This window comes from Hemicordylus capensis, chromosome 6 (genome assembly GCF_027244095.1).
Source record: "Hemicordylus capensis ecotype Gifberg chromosome 6, rHemCap1.1.pri, whole genome shotgun sequence".
Classification (NCBI taxonomy): Eukaryota; Metazoa; Chordata; class Lepidosauria; order Squamata; family Cordylidae; genus Hemicordylus; species Hemicordylus capensis.
This window is the reverse complement of record NC_069662.1, coordinates 98,874,299-98,896,268: the sequence shown is the minus strand read 5'-3', so window position 1 is coordinate 98,896,268 and position 21,970 is coordinate 98,874,299. Positions and strand designations below refer to the sequence as shown.

Below are 21,970 nucleotides of genomic sequence, written 5' to 3'. Positions count from 1 at the left end.
GATGGAGAAAAAGGCAACTTTCACCTTAGAGATTGTTGGGAAAGGGATTGGAGGTGGGAGGATGTACCATGCCTTATATACGTTTATGGTGTAGCCATGTTTGAATATTTGTACAGTTCTGATTGCTCCGTTTCAGAAAGGATACCAGCCAGGGAGCTAGAAACAAAAATGATCAAGGAGCCAAAGCACATTCCTGGTGAATGGTGACTAAATCTGGGATATTTTTGGTTTAGTAAAAAAAGGCAACTGTAGGAACACAGGAAGCTGCCATGTACCAAGTCAGACCATTGATCCATCTAGTTCAGTATTGTCTGCACAGACTGGCAGCGGAATGGAGCATCCTGGCAAGGTTGCAGGCAGGAGTCTCTCTCGGCCCTATGCTGATGCCAGGGAGGGAACTTGGAACCTTCTGCATGCAAGCAGGCAGATACTCTTCCCAGAGCGGCCCCCCCCTTACAGTGCTCACACATGTAATCTCCTGTTCATATGCAACCAGGGTGAACCCTGCTTAGCAAAGGGGACAATTCATGCTTGCTTCAACAAGACCAGCTCTGCTATGGGGCATTTTAGAAGTATATTTATTTATTTATTCGATTTCTATACCGTCCTTCCAAAATTGGCTCAGGGCGGTTTACACAGAGAAATAATAAATAAATAAGATGGATCCCTGTCCCCAAAGGGCTCACAATCTATGCAATTACAAATTCTGTATAGAAAGTGAATAGAGGGAAATTAGCCTAATGAAATGGATTGGCAGTAGATTCAGGCCAGGCAAAATAAATTACTTTATAGCTTATACAATGCATAACTTAATTTCTGGGATTTGCTGTCACAGGAGGTAGTGAGATCAGCTGATTTAGCCTTAAATGACAAACAGATAAATTCATGGAGGGTAGTCTATCATCAGATATTGTCCATGATATCGCATTAATTAATTAATTAAATTTTTATCTGAATTGATGAAGACAACTCTGAATTTAAGACAACCTGCCCGTTAAAAAAAGGTTAAATACAGGTTATATTGTATTTACTTGAAAGGAAGAGGAGAACTGAATTTAAGGTGACTCCTTGATTTCTAACAGTAAAGAACTTGGAAAAAACCTAATTTTGGATCCAGGTATATACTAGGGATGTGCCCAAACCGGTTCAGCGCCTACTTTGGGAATCACCGAACCAAGACTAGGATTTTTCCAATTTCTTTAGAAACCAAGGGGTCATCTTAAATTCAGTCTCCTTTTCCTTTAAAGAAAATAAATATAACCTGTTTTTTAAAAAAGGGGGGGGTTCATCTTAAATTCAGAGGCTGCAGCCATGCACGGCCTTTTAAACACCAAGCAAGGTCCTGCTTGCTTTTTAAATGAACCAACCCCTGCCCACCTGTGGCTGCACATGCTGTTCGTGCACATCCCTAGTAAATACTGTAGTTAAATGCAGCCTCCATATTGAGAGGCAATATATCTTTGAATAAAAATTGCTTGGGAGTCAATAGTAAGTAGAGGTCTTGTCTTCATGTCCTGCTTGTGGGCTTCCTGGAACCATCTGGCTGGCCATTGTTGGAAACAGGATGCTGGACTAGATTTACTCATGGTCTGATCCTGCAGGTGTGTTGGAGATAAATATTTAACATGTTTGCTTGTGCACTTGCTTCTGGTATTGCACCCAAAGTTGGGAGTTTCTTAAATATAAATGAAGACATCTGTCCTGTCTTGGTTTATTTATAGATAAGTTTGCTCTTCTTGGTCTCTTTCAAGTGATTAGGATAATTAGTTGTACCAACAACTAATGAGCTGTGATTACGCTTGCATTCCCCTGCCCCCACAGTTCTGGTTCCACTCTGCACAATTCAGAGGTGAATGGAGCATCCTGGCATAGGTGTTTTGAGTTCAAGTATCATATCAGTCAGTGGTATGCAATTTACACAAGCCCATTTTGTGTTTGGTCATTAACACGTCTTACAGGAACAGTGTTTTACTGTAGTCTTTCAGACTGTGAATGCTGTTTAAATGTTATAGAAAAGACACTGGCAACATGTACCAGCACAGTACTTCTAGTGACTGTTGCTGTGTGTGTCTTATGTGTCTTATGTTTCTTTTTAGAATGTGAGCCCTTTGGGGACAGGGAGCCATCTTATTGTTTGTTATTTCTTTTTGTAAACTGCCCTGAGCCATTTTTGGAAGGGCGGTATAGAAATCGAATTAATAATAATAATTATAATAATGTAGTGGAGGCATGGGGACCTATCTTCTGTAATATATGAAGCAGTTCTTAATCCTTTGAGTCAGAAAATGTTGTGCAGGGCAAACAAAATTGTGTGTTTCATTATTTATTAGGCAGATTTTGAAAAATAAAAGACAAAATGAAAAGGAAGAAAATAATGCACATTAAAAATATGGCACATGTTATCAACATCTAATAAAAGTAAAAACCAGATTGTACCAACTACTTTCTAAAAAAAACCATAAAACCTGGAAGTTTTTGAGTTATGCATAAGTTATCTTCAGATTAGTTTTCAGAGCAAAAATATGAAATAGATGTTGTATAGTGAAGCTAATGTCTACCCACTAAGTCTGTTCTAAAATGCATCAAAGAAAGAGGAGGTTGGAGAAGGCACTATGTTAATTAGGGCTATAAATAACTAGGCTGTTTTGGGAGGAATAAAGTTATAAAGCAGTAAATGAAAAATATGTGTCTTTGGGAATATAAAAAATCAAAAAGTAAGTCATGTATGTGTTTCCAGTGCTACTTGGGTTTTGCAGAACTCTTGCAAGACAGAAAAACACAAAGCAAAACAAATATGATGTATTAGCAAAGATGTATTCTTAGAGCCAGTTAAAGACTAATTCTGTGCTATTGCATAGTAGTCAGTCATATGCCTTCTGCTTTTTTCTTTTTAAAAAATTAACCTTTTTTCTTTAGTGTGGTGTTCTACGCTGTTGCACTGTTTCTGTAAAAAAAAAAAATACGGTAAATGTTTCAACTTCCACTTGCATCAGTATTTGAGGCTAGTCTTCTATTAGTGTATAGATGTATACACCCCCACACACTCTCAATTGTTAAGTAGCTAACTGAAAGAAAACTTAAATAATTCGGAAAGCATTTATATATCAATTCAGAGATGTTCAGCTTCTCCTGACTATCTCGGAAACTCACTGCCCCCCTTATTATCTGTGGGCATGCAGGGTGCCATGTTGGCAGCTTGTTGCTTTTCTTTGTTGTCCAGTTTGGAAAAAAACCTATGTGGTTGGATCCCTCAAATCTTCCCCAGTGGCAGTCTCCTTTTTTGACACTGATGCATGAAACAGCAGAGTGAGGATGTGTATCAAAGCTGCTTTTGATTCTCTCTTTTTTCTCTATTCCTTTTCCTTTCCCCACCCCTTACTTCTCTCGACATCCCAATGCCTGCTCATTGCGAGGCCATTAGTTTTCTTTACTCCCCTTTCTTCCCTATCTAGCCACAGGGGCTACCTTCATTCCCTATGCATCCCACCATGATAAGATCTTGATGTGGGAGAAGGAGCCACTGCAGTGGGCAGGAGTGCCATCTTGCCCATGGTGTGCGCTCCATGCAGGCCACCGTAGATCCTAGAACCTCTGCCAAAGACATTAGGTCCGCCGAAGGGAACTGTAGGAGTGGATGTAAGGACGTGGCGATCTTAACCTTGCTTTCTTCTGGAAGAGATAACAATCCCTGAGCTGTATTGAACTCTGCTCCCAGGTGTTGGAGAACCTGCGATGGATACAGATTACTCTTGTCCAAGTTTATTACGAACTCTTGATGCTTTAGGCACTGTAGAGTATGACTCACCACCATGTGGACCTGAGTGCGATATAGAGCTCAGATCAGCAAATCATCTAGGTATATGTGCACCCCTTCAAGACAAAGATGCTCAATGAGAGTGATCATGATCTTCATGAAGGTCTGTGGGGCTGATGACAGGCCAAACGGAAGAGCTTGCTAATGATAGTGAAGACAGTTGTAAGAAAACCGAAGGAACTTCCTGTGGAGTGGTGTAATCGGGACGTAAAGATATGCTTCGGCTAAGTCCACCGAAACCAGGAAATCCCCTGGACAGACCACCTCCTTGATGGTTTGCAAGGACTCCATCCTGAACTTTCTTTTCTTTATGTACTTGTTCAGGCGTTTGAGTTCCAACACTGTTCTGCAAGAACCATCCTTTTGGGGAACAAAGAATAAAAGTGAATAGATGCTGTGACAGAAGTCTATTGAGGGCACCAGCTCTATTGCCCGAATCTGTTCTAGATGATGAATGGCTTGCATCATTCCCAGATTTTTCTCTGGTTTGTTTGACATCAGGGATGCTTGAAAAAAGTTGGGAGGTGTGGTGGTAAGGTCCAAAGAATAGCCGTGGCAATCCTATCCAGCACCCAGCTCTCTTGGGTGATGGACATCCAGGTGGGGGCAAAGTTTGGGAGCCTGCCCCCAACCGGGACCACATCATTGCTTCTTAGGGAACTGGGCATTGGGGACGAAGGGCCTAAATCCTTGTGCCTTAGTGCGACCCCAATATCACTGTTTCCACTGTGGTCGACCCGATCCCTTGAAACCCTGGTTACCCCCTGACATGGTAAAAGGAATTTCCCTGGTATTATCTGTGGGGATGAAAGGAAGAAGAGTAGGGATGAAAAGAACTCCGGAAATCCTTTCTTGTAGAAGGCATGGCCGCCTTATCCTTCATTTCAACTAAAACTGCTTCCAGAGCTGGGCTGAACAAATTAGTTCCCGTGAAGGAAGAGGCAGTGAGCCATTTTGGACTTTGCATCCACCTGCCACGGCTTAAGCCAAAGAGACTGCTGAACAGCGACTCCAGCTGCCATAACCCTGGATGCTTGCTAAATGCATTGAAGGCTCTAATCTGCCATCAAAGCAGTAGCTTTGGCCATTTTGTTTATGCCCTGTTGTAGCTTAACATTCTCTGGCGGCACAAGAGCGACAAGCTCCTGGGCCCACAGACTGGAGGCATGTGAAAAAATCGAATTTGTAGTTGCCACCTTAACAACTGTTGCTGAGGCTTCATGAACCTTCCTTAGTAAGAAATCTGATTTCCTATCTTTAGGAAATATCAATTGCTTTTGATGTTCCACATTTAAAATAGAACCTGATACCATTTGCACCAATGGTATATCAACGTGGGGAATAGCTAACAGTGAGCTGACATCCTGATTAAGTACATAGTGCTTCCTAGGATACCTCCCTACCGACTTGGAGGAAGCTGGGTACTGCCACTCTGCTGCCATCACCTTACAAAACAGTGATGGGAAGGAATCAGTGGCTGAAGCCACAACCAACGAAGGAAACACATTTTGATCTAGATTTGGAGTGCTTTGCGTGACCTCTGAAGGTGTCACATCATTAATAGCCCTCTTTGCCTTAGAGAGCAACATTTCGAAGTCTGCAGACATGAACAAGTGAGCTGAAATGGGGGCTTGGCCAGCTTTTTCCTCCCCAGACAATTCTCCCTCCGCCTTATCAGAAACATTAGGCTGGAGGGGCCCCAGCAAAGCAGAGTTTGATTCAGAATCCGAAATAGGTCTACGGGGGCCTGCTGGTTCTTTTGGTGGACGGGAAAGGCCTGGAAAGGAAGGTGGAAGAGGTAACCCTGGCGGATGTAATACAGGGTCCGCCAGCAAGACTGGCAGGGACATAACAGGGAGAGGCAGTGCAGGCAGAGGTTTCAATGGAGGCAAAACGAGGGGGATGTCTACCTGAGCTGGCGTCTGGGTGGCAGTGATCCTGAAGAGGAAGAGTAACAGACCCGCCTTTTGCGCTTTTGCCCAAGTCCTTTAGTGACAAAAAAGGCCCCATTCAGATGGAGGAACAACCCGCCTTCTAGGGCTGGAATCGGGAGATAATGTGACTCTGCAGTGCGGAGGCCTCGGAATTCGCAAGGTGGGACACACAGGGAGCACTTGTAAAGGTGCTACATTTTGAAGGGGCAAGCATTCTTGGCTGAAAAACTCCCATAGCCACCCAGTCACATCGGGGGAAATTGAGGAGGCCAGCCCTTGAGGGACAGGTGTCTTGATACTCACCGGCTCTGGTCTATTAGGCACCGGATTTGAAGGAACTTCGGCTGGCTGGTCATTCACCTTCACTGGCTCAGGCAGCAAATCTTGCAATGGTGCCTTGTTTGCCATCATTGTCAGCTTGCCATTCACAGGGATCAGATGAGGCGTGGGGGGACTGTGCAGACCAGCCGGTTCCCCCTCAATGCCCACTGCCACCAGCCTAAGTGGCACAGACGCCAGTAAATCGCTTACCGGGTGCTGGTCGTCCTTAACTGGAGCGTACTCCTCAGGAGAAGTAGGATTGTGCCACAGCTTGGTTTTGCGGCACACATCCTTTATAAGGAGGTGCTCGCTAAGCGCACGGAGAGCTGCAATCTCTTCTTATTCTTTTGAAGTGGCTCAGCTTGCACCTTCGGGTGCTTGGTCTTTTTTGCCGCTTTCCTTGGAGCTGGTAGGGCCTCCGAAGCTAAGGGAGCAGAAATGGTGGGAACGGAGTGCTGAGGCAGGGAAGCTGACCACGCCCATAACAAAGTCCCACCAACCCGATCTTAGGGGTCATGTGAGGCCCCTCCAAAAGGGAACCTCTTAGAAGTTCTTCCCTGTGAGCCCACTGCATAAGGACAGCGTTAAGGAGGAGCTCTAGACACAGGGAAAAAGAACCCTTCACGGTAATTTCACACAGTGGCCCACCAGATGCTGTTGGAAGCCTACAGGCTGGAGTTGAGGGCATGCCCTCTCTCCTGCTGTTACTTTTACGCTGTGGCCCTGCATTATTGATAAACTTTATTTCAAAAGCCTTGTATGAGTCTGTTGCTCCTCTGGGTTAACCCTAATGTTGGCATTGCCTGTATCCAGACTGTGATGGTGTTCACACTTTCAAATTTCCCAAAGTGAATCCAAAGGCATAGTTATACACATGTGCTGCATACACATGAGAGCAAATGTGGTAATGCTAGCACATTGATCCCCAAGCTAACAACCCTGGTGAACTATGTCTGCCCTCCTAGCAGAGTATGAAATACGCTGAATATGTTGTTCCATATGGAATTCAGCTCAGGCTATCTTCCCACTCCTGAATACAAGAGTACATCCCAGGCAGCTAAAAAGTGAAACCTCATATACTGCTTTTGGGCCAACTACTTCTGCGTCTCTGGGCTAGGAGAGTGGGCTGTCTGATCTGCATTGTGTATGAGATGGATAATCAGATCATCAAACATTTAACTATTAATAATTGTTCAATCTTTTCTGTAGATGTATATGCTATTATTTATGTGTGCACAATTTCTTGATTTGAAAATGTGTGGACTGAGGGATTATTCCTATAGCACTTACCAATTATTTAATCAAAAGATATTACACAAAAATGTTTAAGAAAATATGGTTTATACATTTTTAATGTATATCTTATAAAAAGCCTAAAGTCACTTAAATATCTCAAATCAGATTTCTAAAAAATAGCTTGTGGAGATATAGGGTGAAGATTGTATGGGAATTTCTCCCCCCTCCCCGCCCCGCCACAACAACTTTGGGAGGGAGGAGTGATTCTATTTAAAATATTAGCATATTAAATTAACATTTCCTTTTGATCTATGGCATTAACTAAGTGCTAAATAATTGTCAGAGATGTGTTGGGTGCACTATTGAGGTTATCAAATTGAAAAGGTCTATGGTGATCCCAGTTTAAAAAGTGAACCTGTTATTTCAGTTATCTTCAAACCACCTTCAATTATTGTAAATATATGTTATGGCCTTTGCAATCATTTAGCTTTGAAATATAACTGAAATGTTTATGCTGCCTGGGCGTAGGAGCTACTTTTCAATAGAGAATGTCCCAGTGTGTTCCAAAGATCAAAGTACTAGCTGTAGCTTTCTTGCCGAGGCTGCTACTGATTCTCTCCCCCCACCCCACCCCTTTGTCTGTGGTTTTAAAAAAGTCTTGCTCTTCATGAATGCATTATTTTATTATAGACTGCTCTGTCCTCTCTACACAACTACTCTGAAAGCCTTGGTACCTCATTTTATAGATGGAAAAACACAGATTGAGCTACAGTGATTTCTGCCAAGCCACAAAGTGAACTCTGTATCTCATGTTAAAAATTAGCAGCACGAAACGTAGGAAGGTGGGTTATTTAACTAGGTTGGATAAAGGCAATTGAACTGTAAGGCTAAGGAGACGATCAGAGTTGAGAGTGGTTTGAGAGGCTTTGCTTCCCCATGGTGTACCTGTGTACTTGTTCCACTTGCGCCTCTGGTCAAACAAGTTTGGCAGGGTTTTTGAAACCACTAGAATCTTTCAGTGGCGCTACAAAAGCTTCCTCACTTGTTAAGCTTTTGGCTTGGCTCTCAACTTGAGGATAAGCCAGATGCTGAGTTTGCAGGGCCTAATCCAAGAGCCTGGAAGTTATCTTTCCATGAGAGTAAACTGGATTCCTTAAGGCTTTGGGGCACCCTGAGACCCAAACAGAGATATTGATTGAAGCTGCTCTTTGTGGGAGTCGGGTGCAGAGAGTTGACTGCAAAACAGTGGACTGCCTTCTGATCTTTCATTCTGGGAACTGGGAACCTGGTGGAGTTTGTGGAGTGGCATGCAATTCAAAACCAGTGCCTGAAATGCCTCCCTAAAACTGTCCATAACGTTGCTGTTTATATCCCGCACTACAAACCAGGGTGGATTTGATTTAAATCAAACTGATTTAAATCACTATTTAAATCACTATTTAAATCACTAGCAGGGTGGATAAAAATAAAAAAAATCCAATTTAAATTAAAAAAATCCAATTTAAATTAAAAAAATCCAATTTAAATTAAAAAAATCCAATTTAAATTTAAAAAAATCGGATTTTTTTATTTAAATCGGATTTTTTTTATTTAAATCGGATTTTTTTTATTTTTATCCACCCTGCTAGTGATTTAAATCGTGATTTAAATAGTGATTTAAATCAGTTTGATTTAAATCAAATCCACCGTGCTACAAACTGAACCCCATGTTAAATTGGTTAAACTGGTACGGATAGAGGCTTCTCCACTCCCCCACCACCAGCCCATTGGAAATAATAGTGTTTAAGTCCACTGAATGTTATGGGGGCCAGGGAAGGGAGGAGAGCCTATGCTCAATTTCTAAGGCTGCAAAACAGTTGTACTTCTTTAACAAGTGTTGATTACGAGTTATCAATGGATACTGGTTTTACGTGGAGACATGGTGTATGAAGGTCTTATCTCTTAATTTCTTAAATTGATTTTTAAAATATCTAGTCTCAAAATGGAAGATGTCAGCATTTGTTCTATAGTGAAGGATGGGTAACTGTTCACTCACTTGTGAACTTGTGAAAACTATGCTTTAGCTGTTTGATATACATCTTAATTACACCTATGCTGTAAAATAGAGCTTGTTGATACTGGCCTCTGCTGCAAAAATGGGTGGTTCATGGTTTAGGAATTACAAGTTCTTCTAAAGAGTTCTAAGTGCTCATGGCATTCCTAAACAAATTCAAGTTTTATTGACAACATCCATTTTATATAGCTCAAAGTGTTGGACCTCTAATGAAGGAAAGCATTGTTCTACTCCAAGGTTAGACAAACTTGTGGAAGCTTACAATATTTTTATCCATATGGATACATTTTGGCTGGGAAGCAGTATGTAAAAAATTTAATCATTCACTTACATTTTTTTCTTGTTTATTTCCCTCTCCCCATGCTTGTCCCAGTCCTTTATTTTTAACACCCCCTCCCCCATAAGGTGTATATCGATATAGAAACTCTTCAGTTATGTTTGTAAAACAGAGGACTGTTTGTTCTTTTTTCAGATCCAAGAATGGACATTATAGTCGATGATGATTACTCCAATCCACCGCTTCAGAGATATTGAAAGGAAACCAGAATACCTCCAGCCAGACAAGTGTGTTCCACCTCCCAGCCGCAGTTCCTCAGGAATGATGTGGTTTATTCGAGATGGCTGTGGTATTGCCTGTGCGGTTATCACCTGGTTTCTGATCTTCTACGCTGACTTTGTAGTCCTCCTTGTTATGCTGCTTCCATCAAGAGACTTTATTTACAGTTTGATCAATGGAATAGTTTTCAACACATTGGCATTCCTGGCTGTGGCTTCACATGTTCGAGCTATGCTAACAGACCCAGTAAGTTTATCACTGAATATTTTTGCCAGCTGCTGTTTCTCTTGCTCTTTTTTGGTAATGTGGGAGCAAATATTCTAGAACTTGTAGTATAAGTGCAGTATTAGAAACCTCACCACTTGATTTTTTTTAAAGCATAGTTACACATTCTTATTATTATATTGCAGTGCATTATTCAGTTAAACTATGATGACCATAAGGGTGGTCAGGAGAAATCCTCTCTGTCAGATATTGGCAGACTGTAAAGTGCCTTTGCTTTATGGTTCTTTACACAACAGTTACTATTGAGCATTTGTTGCTCTCAAGTGGCATTACAAATGAAACAAGCTTTGATTTCTACTTGACAGGTGTTATGTAATGCTGTGTAAAGAGAGAACAATATTTGCGCTTTCATTCTTACTAATGCACTGTACTCTAATGGAATTGCAAAGTTGAGGGAGTGGTGAGAGCATTTTTGTTGAGACTGAGCTGCTTCCTTTGCATGAGAAGAGGAAAAATGGAGGTGGAGAGAGTCTGTCCTTTCCCTCCTCCTCAGTAGTGCATTCAACATTGATAACATGTCATAGCATGTAAAACTGAAAATCTGGAAATCCCTGTCTTGTGTGCTCATCTCTTCAGACAATTATCACTGCAATGAAATAGTATTACAAATAAAAATATTCATGTTAGGACTGGATATCACTTAATAATCTACACTAAAGTTCTATCCAAGTATTTTAACTCAACCCAGGCGCACTTCTACTCTTCAAATGGGTGTGAATTTGAGATTCAGGTAAAGAAACAATTTGCTTGTGTCAGACTTGAATTCTGTTTGTACAGTATTCTCTCCACCCAATGATATCATCAATGGGCTTTGGGATGTTGGCTTATATCGTTGGGATCAGTTATAACCTCAGTGCATAGAAGGATTAGGAAAATGGAAAGTTCCCACTAACTTCACTGAATTGTGTTATCTCCTTTCAGTTTCTGAAAACAGATAACAGTTTAGTGAAGTTGGTGGGAATTTTCCATTTTCCTGATACTTCTATGCACTGAGGTTATAACTGATCCCAAAGATATAAACAGATGAAAAACCTTTCCTCTATGTTGTACTTCTTCATGCTCCATATACAATTAAGAGTGTGTGTGAGAGAGGGGGGGGGACAGGGCGGGGGGGGGGGGGAGAGGTACAAATCACCACTAGGAGGCAGTGTTTGTAACAATGGATCACCAGGTTAGAGGTTACTTAGGGGTGTGTCCAATCACCTGCTCCATGTAGAAGAATTCTGAATTGGCCCTTGGTGCTATAGTTGCTATTTGAAAATGCAGCTATCTGGATGTAACTCCATGTCAACAGCTATTTGTATGAAGTAACTTGCTGTCTGGTTTTGGCCACACCATTACAATCCTTTTTCTTAAAAATAAAATAAAATAAATCACAGTGTACATGATTGAAATTTCCATAAATGCATGGAAAACCATTTAAAGTATTTGCTTAATACACTAGTAGGTCTCTGCTTGAAAATGCATTACTCTAGCCTGGGCCTCAGACTCTAAATTTGCTCTCATGTTGCATGTTTTGAACTATAATGAGCACCAAAGTTGGCAAAGAATTATTTGAACAGCTGTATTGTGGCTGCTTTGATCATATAATTAAAGTTTTCAGATGGCCCAGCCATTTTTCTTTATCTGAATACAAGTGACATAGTCAATAATAACAATAATAATAACAACAACAACGTATGGAAAGTCCCAGTCAGAAATTGAATCACTGCTAAACACTGTCCATATATTCAGTAGCGATATAGCAATGGAGTTTGGACTAGACAAGTGTGCTGCATTAATAATGAACAGAGGGAAAATAAGAAAAACAGAAGGAATAGAACTGCCCAATGGAAGCAAGATCAAGAACCTTGTAGAGAAAGAACATTACAAATACTTGGGCATTCTCCAGGCTGATAACATCACACACACTGAAGTTAAAAGAAAAATGGGAAGTGAATACATCAGGAGAGTTAGAAAAATCCTCAAGTCCAAACTCAATGGCGGGAACACCATACAAGCCATAAACACCTGGGCTATACCTGTTATCAGATACACTGCAGGAATAATAGACTGGACCCAGGCAGAGCTAGAGACACTAGATATAAGACCAGGAAAATAATGACCATCAATCATGCTCTGCACCCCTGCAGTGATGTAGATAAGCTATAGCTCCCTCACAGCTCAGGTGGAAGAGGAATGCTGCAAGTCCATCAGTAGAGGAGGAGAAAAGAGGCCTTGAAGAATATATCAAGGACAGTGAAGAAGATGCACTTCAAATGGTCAGGAACGCAAAACTATTCAACACCAATGAAAGAAAGCAGGCCTACAAGAAAGAACAAGTCAAGAACCGAGCAGAAAAATGGAAAAATAAGCCCCTGCATGGTCAATATTTGCACAATATAAGTGGAAAATGAGACATCACCAAGACCTGGCAATGGCTTAAGAATGGCAACTTGAAGAAAGAAACAGAGGGTTTAATACTGGCTGCACAAGAACAGATAATAAGAACAAATGTAATAAGAGCAAAAGTAGAAAAATCAACAACAAACAGCGAGTGCCGCCTTTGTAAAGAAGCAGATGAAACAGTGGACCACCTAATCAGCTGTTGTAAAAAGATCGCACAGACTGACTACAAACAAAGGCATGACAAGGTAGCAGGGATGATACACTGGAACATCTGCAAAAAATACAAGCTACCTGTAGCCAAACATTGGTGCGACCATAAAATTGAAAAAGTGGTAGAAAATGAAGATGTAAAAATATTATGGGACTTCTGACTACAAACAGACAAACATCTGCCACACAATACACCAGATATAACTGTAGTCGAGAAGAAAGAAAAACAAGTTAAAATAATCAACATAGCGTTACCAGGGGATAGCAGAATAGAAGAAAAAGAAATAGAAAAAATCACCAAATCCAAAGATCTACAAATTGAAATTGAAAGGCTATGGCAGAAAAAGACCCAAATAATCCTAGTGGTAATTGGCACCCTGGGTGCAATTCCAAAACAACTTGAAGAGCACCTCAACGCCATAGGGGCCTCAGAAATCACCATCAGCCAGTTACAAAAAGCAACTTTACTGGGAACAGCCTATATTTTGCGACAATATCTATAATAACCAACAGTATCGATGATAAAATTCAGCCATCCCAGGTCCTTGGGAAGGACTCGATGTCTGGATAAAACAAACCAGTCAATAATACCTGTCTGACTGTGTAAACAAGAAATAATAGAAGATCATTTAAAGTGTGTTTGACACGTGGATGAAACTTGCTCTTGGAAAAGAAGATATATTATACAGCCTCTTGGGTAGGGCTACTGACTTTTTTCTGAGATAATCTAATGGTGAATAGTTTCCTTTTTAAATCAGAAACCACAGTTTGTATAATGCTTATTGTAATTTTATAATATGTAACACTTCCTACAAGCTGTTCATGAGACATTGGAAAGTTGTAGCCTCACTTAGGTTTCTAGTTCACCAAGGCTGCAGGACAAGAAATCAGCAAGAAAGAGATTATTCATCCTCCCTACACACTTTTTGCCATCAGTGCTGCACTTCTGCTATAGTTGGGAAACACTTTCTAATCATTAGCTGAAGTAGATTTTCCAGTAAACCTGCCACTACATTGCCACATCAGTAATAGATACGATGGATAGTCATTATTTTGTTCCTGCCATTCTTTTCCTTATATACTCGTAGATCAAATGCTGTAGTGTATCAGGTAGTGAGAAATTGTTTCAGTGTGTTCAGCTTTTTACACCAATTCAAAGTTTTCAATTGCTGTTCATTTTCCTTCTTGGATTACATAAGTTTATTAATGTGTCCAGGAGCATGAGATTTCACTTTCCCCATAAAATGATTCTCTGATAATGACTAAAAGTGCTCTGAAACTTTTGTTTTTGTTTCCAGGGTGCGGTGCCTAAAGGTAATGCCACAAAAGAGTTCATAGAAAGTTTACAGCTGAAGCCAGGACAAGTGGTTTACAAGTGTCCAAAGTGCTGTAGCATCAAACCTGACAGAGCTCATCACTGCAGGTATGGAAACCACTATTATTAGTACTGTATTATGTTATGGACTTACCATGTTGTCAATATCTGAATTATTTTTCTCTCATCCTTGATAAGAAAAGTCTTGATAAGAAAAGTCTTGATAAGAAAATTTGTGGTGATCCAATATACGATGGCTTGCTTTGTGATTTTTTAATTATATGAGCCCCTTTCCTTAATTACTCTGCCCTTTTAACATAAATTTCAGCTGGGATTTTCCAAGGCACAGTGAGCCTGTCACTCAAAACAGCAGGCTGGTGCTCCAGAGCATAGCTCATGTCAAGCAGCAGTTCAGAGCCCTCCTCTGTCTGCTGATCTGCTCTAAGGAAGATCATAGTAATTCTCTGTGTATCTTTTGTCCCTCTTGTCCTTTTTTTGTTCTGGTGCTGATCTTTATGTATACTGGTTTGTGAGCCACAAACAGAACACAAAGTAAATAAATCTGTACAGTTTCAATGGTGAATCTGCTGCAGAGGCATATGCACTCCATTTCTGACAAACAGGTTGTCGTCTTGCCCAGGTTAGGCTCAGAGAGAACCTGTTCTTCTGGGTTTTAGCAGAAGCTGTATTTGCACAACATTGATTTGACCACACTGTGGGTCATTTGTAAAACTCTCCCCCGCCCCCAATCTTGGAGCAAGAGCTGTGCACAGCACTGATTGGTTGGGCCTTATGTCAGTCACAAAGCATGAAGCATGGTGGGAGGACTGATGATAAGCGTTTGATCAGAAGCAAGATAGGTATGTCAGTACAAGGATTGCGGGTGGGGGGAAGTAGAGTTAGCCATACAACAAAAACAATATACTTGCTCCTTTTTGTAGGTGCAGAGCCACAAGGCGACCGAATAGAGACACTGGAGCACAAACAAACCATAATGGCAACCTATGAACAGACTTATTTTTAATACAGTGCTAAATGGCTGTATTGGTTTTGTAGTTGCACTCTGCACTTGAAGCAGATAATACCTTGTCAAAAGGTGGGGTGAAATCCAATGGTTCAGATGTGGAGTTGTGTTTTAAATTGTTCTATCTTCTAGCATTGAGTTGTCCTAAGCAGTTACCTTTTCTGTGTGGTACAAAGCAGAATCAAATGTGATTCCTCAAAGATTTGCTCTAACTATTGCAATCAAAACAAGAGGGCCTGAGTCTGTTGGAAGTATTGCAACAGAATTTATCATTTATTAATGCTGCTCTAAATCCAGTTGATATTTCGTCAATTATGAATGGTGTTGTACATCTGAAATGTGTCCTCAGTTTAGCTAACTTGAAAGCTGAAGTAGAATTTGGCAAAGGGGACATGATTTTTCTATGATCTGATATTGAGGGGCAGATAAGGTTTTCTGGGTGGATGGAATTCCATTTCAAATTATGAAGCATCTTTTTATTTTTAGCGTTTGCAAGAGATGTATTCGGAAAATGGATCACCATTGTCCATGGGTTAACAACTGTGTAGGAGAGAATAACCAGAAGTACTTTGTATTGTTTACAGTAAGTAATTCACTGAATTATTTCTTTGCTGTGATTGAAACTGAGACCTTGAAACCTCTAGTGGGACTATGGTTGCCCTCTAAAATAATTTCTATGGAATTCTCCTTGGAACAGTGGCAAAACTGTTACTATTGCAAAATGTTTGAGTACTGCAGTTAAAGAACAACATTAAGTCACCAATGCGTGCATTATTAGCAAGGGTTCACATAAGTTTTAAGACTAGGTTCTCAAATGGTTCAGTACTCACAGATCTCGGATATCTCGCTAGCTCCTCCTTTGCCACTTTGGTGGTGCAGCTCTTCGGCACTCCTGCTGCCCTTGCTGCTACTTGCCAATGGTTCTCTGGGCAGAAGCAGAAAAGGCTCTGTTCCTTTCTGCAGACATGACCAGAGCCTTTTTCTTCTTATGAGAGGCTCAGAGAGCCACAGGTGATCTGCCACAACGGAGCAGTGATGAGGGCGGCTGGATTGACTGGCGACAGGGGCAGGCTAGTGAGGTAGCTGCAGACAGACAGCACTCATTCAGCATTTTTCAAATGTTTGGGGTGCTCTTTACAATATTTTTTTTATTCATGAGTACCCGAGTACCACTTATGTGAATTCCTGATTATTAGCTATTTACTTATTTTGTGTGTTGCAAAATATTTTGAAAGGATCAGCCCAAGTCCTATCTAGCCCAGTTCTTTTGGTCAAAAGATCGTAAATAAAGTATGTATGTTTCTAGCCCAGCATCCTGTTTCACACAGTGGCCCACCAGATGCCTCTGAGAAGCCCAAAGGCAAGAGGTGAAGGCATGCCCTCTCTCTTGCTGTTGCTCCCCTGCAACTAGAATTTAGAGGCATTTTGCCTCTGAGGCTGGAGGGGGCCTTTAGTGTTGCCAGACAGCCCAGTTTTGGGGTAGCCCCAAGAGCACCCTTCTATCTATTACATTGGAAAGCTATGCAGCCTGAGACTGCGGGATTGCACCCTCTGTTCTGACCTTTTCACCTGCCTGGGTTTGGCAAGACTCGCAGCTGCTTGCTTGGCATGAGCTAGGCATGGAGCAATGCACCCCAAGGTCAGAAGAGCAAAGACTGAATGGGACGCCCCCACCCTTCTCTTTCACACAAGAGGAGAAAATAGCCAGTGAGCAGTCTCTCTATTGCAAAAGGTGAATCAATCAATGGAAGAAATTTTCCTTTTCACAAGAGGTAACAGTAGAGTGCTCCTTGGGAGTCACACAGATAAGCGGTGCATTTCCTAACCCATCTTTGAATTAACAATTTAGCTGGGCAAAGTTTCAGGGAAATGAGTGCATTAAAACAGGAGATGTGTAATCTTGTACACCTAAAGGCATCCTGCTCTTCAGATATTCAGTCCGGCACAGACCTATTCAACTCATATAACACTTTTACATAACTTTACCCTTGCCTTTGTTAGGAAGATCTACTCAACAAGATTAAGCTCAAGTAGCAATGAGCTTGTTTGTCTTTCATGGAATCTGCTCCCCTCTGGGTAGACCAATATGTAAGCAAAGATCTGTGAAACAACCTTAAACAAGGTCAAGATATACTGAACATGCACATGGAGAATGTCTATGAACATACATCATATACAACTGGTCACAGACCATGAACAGAACCAGCAAGTACAACAAATGCAAAAGTGAGGAATATGTATGTACAGAAAGTTCATGATCAAATCTTCACAGCTGGAGTACAAAACATACAAAGTACTTTGAAGCCGGAGATGCCAAAAAATGTCTTCATTCTTCACAAATTTGAAAAGTAAATTCCTTTACAAGTGCCCTAGGTTATCTCGCCAGTTTCGAAACAATCTTCTTCAGAAGTACATCATATCTCTATATAAACAAAAAAAAATATTTATTTAATTTTATTTTTACATTTATATCCCACTCTTCCTCCAAAGAGCCCAGAGTGGTGTACTACATAAGTTTCTCCTCACAACAACCCTGTGAAGTAGGTTAGGCTGAGAGAGAAGTGACTGGCCCAGAGTCACCCAGCTAGTATCATGGCTGAATGGGGATTTGAACTCCGGTCTCCCTGGTCCTAGTCCAGCACTCTAACCACTACACCACGCTGGCTGGACATATTGACACAATATACATTCGAAATAAACAATCTTACTCTTTCAACCTCTACAAAACAAACCTTATGTCCGGAACAGTCTTGCTCTATCAAGCGGCACATAACAAATGTCTGCACAAGCATGCTTGCCTCCTTAATAAGCTCAAAGCACATTCGAGGTTTAAATACACCACAGCTGAGTCATCCACTTCACAACAGGTGGAGGGAATATACTCAATATGTTCTATATTCTCAAACAGTGATCAATCACATATATCTACTATAAAACGCTAGAGAAATCACAGTTAACAGTTAACATTGCTGCCTACCTCCGGGTAGACAGCACAGCTTAGAAACTGCTTCAGGGCACATTTGGAGGTATAAATACTGCTGGCCAAAGCAAATGGCCTCAGAATCTGTTTGGATCACTGTCCTACGGACACTCAAGCGAATCATAGCCTTTGCTCCTCGCTTTTCTTCTTCTCTGCTTTTTTTGCCCACTCCCCGTGAGGGGAGGCCAACTAACGTGCAATGAATCCACCGACAAACCAGGGAAGGGTATGTAAAGAGTCAGCGTGGTGTAGTGGTTAGAGTGCTGGACTAGGACCGGGGAGACCCGAGTTCAAATCCCCATTCAGCCATGAAACTAGCTGGTTGACTCTGGGCCAGTCACTTCTCTCTCAGCCTAGCCTACTTCACAGGGTTGTTGTGAGGAGAAACCTAAGTATATAGTACACCGCTCTGGGCTCCTTGGAGGAAGAGCAGGATATAAATGTAAAATAATAATAATTATTATTATTATTATAAATAAACAACAACAAACATCCTCCTAAGCCTCCTTGCTTCCTCTCTTTCCAGCCTCCCTGCTTTCAAGCATTTCCCATGGCAAGCCTTAAGCCAGGCTCTGGTCAAGCGCCGGAGCCAAGCCGAACGATCTCTAATTAGATCTTTAGACCTTTTAGCTAAATTATTGCCAGCCTTATTCTTGCCTAGGATATCAGCTAAGATTTATTGCCTTGCCTAAGTAAACATTTTCATTCTGTATATACCCTTAATAAAACTCTTGAACTATATTTCTGCCATAACATCTTTTCCAAGACACCAAACCTGTTCAAGTTTGATACTGGAACCACTGCTGCCTCTAGCCAAGCTAATTCCCCGCAAACTAAGCTGAAAGCATAGTTGGTGTGTCTAGCCAGCACTTGGGGGAAGTACTACCACAACAGATATTTATATACTGCTCTTCAACAAAATTCTCAAAGAGGTTTACATAGAAAAATAAATAATACATAAATAAGGTCACCTGTCCCCAAAGGGCTCACAATCTTAAAAACAACAACAAAAAACCCTAATGAAGATACCAGCAACAGCCACTGGAGGGTAGGGCCAGTTGCTCTCCCCATGCTAAATATAAGAGAATCACCACTTTAAAAGATGTCTCTTTGCTCAGTTAGTAGGGGTCTGGTAACAATAGCCACCAGACTAGTAGCCCTTGATAGACCTGTCCTTCATGAATTTGTCTAAGTCTTGCCTTTTGGACAGTGGCTTGGACTACGTTGCCTCTGGCTAACTGATTAAAGTAAAATAATTTGCTAGCAGTGTTCCATATTCCTGCTGAGTCTGTAAAGTGTGCTGTCGAGTCAGTGTCGACTCCTGGCGACCACAGAGCCCTGTGGTTGTCTTTGGTAGAATACAGGAGAGGTTTGCCATTGCCTTCTCCCGCACAGTATGAGATGATACCATTCAGCATCTTCCTGTATCGCTGCTGCCTGATATAGGTGCTTCCCATAGTCTGGGAAAAATACCAGCGGGGATTCGAACCAGCAACCTCTGGCTTGCTAGTCAAGTCATTTCCCTGCTGTGCCATTAGGATTTTGTAACTGATCTCTAAATACAGGATTATTATTTTTTAAAGCTCTTATTGGAATAAGATGGGAAAGCCCTAGTTTGCTCTTATTGTGCAATGTATAGTAAGATATCACCTGCAAGAATAGGTTTTTCTTCTCCTCCCTTATCACATAATTCAGTATTGTTAGGAGTAAATAGGCCTCTTGTTACAGCCAGTTTATTCTTGGTACTTTTCCACATATATGCCTAGGCCTTTTCACTCTGTAGCTGAAGTAATTTGGGAGATGAGGCTGAAGATAAGGGAATCTTTAATCGTGAGGACTGGAATAATGTTTATTGTCCTGAATGCTATGTCTTGGGTTTCAGCTCTAGCTAAAAATTGCTAAGCTACATTTACAAAATGGGGCTTATTGAACTCTCAAGTTATTGCTTTGTTCTGCTTTTATCTTAAAATATTCCTTCAGACCCAAGAGCACAGCAGAGTAGCTGCACAGGGAAACTACTGGGGCAGAGGAGAGATGTTTGCAATGGTGTGGCACAAAATAATTTTCAGTGGCAACATCCATGATATTTTCTCTTTAAGAAACTACAGCTGTCTAATGAGATGTGCATGTTTAATTTTAATGCTATTAGGCTCAACATGTTGCTCTACGTGAAACGTGGAGACAGCTTCTAGGAATTGAAATACAGTGTGTGGTACAATATAGCCTGGGATCTTATGGTTCAGTGCTATCTAATTTACATGCCTACCAATCCTATGCATAATCAAATTAAGTTCCACTGCATTCAAGGGAGTTTTCTTCTAAGTAAGTATAGAACTATTTGTCTGCAACCCTTAGGCATGATACACAAGTAAAGTAAAACATTTAAACCACCCTGAGCCATTTTGGAAGGGTGGTATAGAAACGGAATAAATAATAAATAAATAAACATGCAGGGGGGAAATGTACAATATAGTTCTATTTTTTCATTATTTATAGCATATATTTAATGTATGGCAAATTACTGCATACTTATCCTGACGTCTAAATGCCTGTCCAGTTGTTATTTCTAAAGCATATAGGACTACTTTATTAATAGCCAAACTAAGAAATTTCAGATCTAGGCAACAGGTACAGATGAGTCTTCAAATTCCCTTGCTATTCAGAGTACATGGTGCATGGTGCAGCTGCTGTCTGACTATAGTTCTTGCACTGGATGAAAGACACAAGCTGTTGAGACCTCTTTGAATTAGTCTTGTGAACAAACTACTTCTAGATATGCGTTGTTACTCAAAATTTTATATATTTTCCACATATAATAGGATTGTGTTATAGTTTTCAAAGCTGTGTTTCTTAATGGTTCGAAATTCTGTTGTTTCAGATGTATATAGCACTAATTTCCCTGCATGCCCTTATAATGGTGGGATTTCACTTCCTGTATTGTTTTGAAGAAGATTGGACAAGTGAGTATTGGCTTTCAGGCTAATTGGGCTGAATCATTTTCTTTCAAGTTAGTAAAATGTCTTGAAAAGAATGGCCCCATTCTCCTGTTGTATATGACCCCTTTCTACAGATGTTGCCATGGCAGGACAATATCCAGATTTGGAGATGTGGCTCCTATTCCACTATTGTTATGTATAAATCAGCCCTTCCAGATCCAGTCTGAGATAGCTGGGTTTGCAACAGCCAGGGACTATTTGCAATTCCATGCCTCCAGTTCAGCAACCTTGTATAATTGCAGCCCTCATCCTGGGGAAACATTTAAGCCAGGTCTATCTTAGGAACACCCCCCCCCCCAAGAAGTGGAAACATTTTAGGTGCTTCCCAAATCCTACTTCAGTCCTGATGAAATGCTGCCCTAAGTGTGAGAGATCATGCACATATTGGCAAAGGCGCGTGGTATAGCCCCCATAGTACTGTACTATCTCAGATATAAAGGATTGCACACTAAAATCTCCCTACTTGCTCAAAGGGAGCATATCAGTAAGAAGTGTTCTTCCTCTCTCAACAGGCTCTTGAAAGGTTTTTCTAAATACAATAATTAAGGCCAAATTAGATGTTGCTTTAAATGCATGCGCAAAACCCATGCTTGAGATCTGCCTCCTTCTAAATCAAAAAACTTTTGTGGAGAGTGCAATCTGGATCAGGACCATGACAAGGGGGTCCTAAGCCTGCTTTCCACTGAAAATAACCCCCTACCACTGCTATTTACAGTAAGCAGCAATTTGGGGTGAGAGGTGATTTTCAGCAGGAAAACCCTTCTGGGGGGCGAGGGAGGGTTAACCCCCCATCACTTTCTTGATATGAATTGGCGGGAAGGGGGAGGCTTGGCGCTGTGTGTGTGTGTGAGAGAGAGA

The 21,970-nt window shown here is 41.2% G+C and overlaps 1 protein-coding gene across 5 annotated transcripts in view; it reads left to right on the top strand.

Moving 5' to 3' along the window:
* The window catches only part of ZDHHC3 (zinc finger DHHC-type palmitoyltransferase 3), a 94,801-nt gene that overhangs the window by 52,593 nt on the left and 20,238 nt on the right, over positions 1-21,970 (top strand). For all 5 annotated transcript variants that reach the window (XM_053260325.1, XM_053260323.1, XM_053260322.1 and 2 more), the window contains exons 2-5: positions 9,831-10,160; positions 14,096-14,220; positions 15,623-15,719; positions 20,995-21,076. In XM_053260325.1, the coding sequence (XP_053116300.1) occupies positions 9,855-10,160; positions 14,096-14,220; positions 15,623-15,719; positions 20,995-21,076 (610 nt within the window). In that variant the 5' untranslated portion in view covers positions 9,831-9,854. The remainder of the gene's footprint in view (positions 1-9,830; positions 10,161-14,095; positions 14,221-15,622; positions 15,720-20,994; positions 21,077-21,970) is intronic.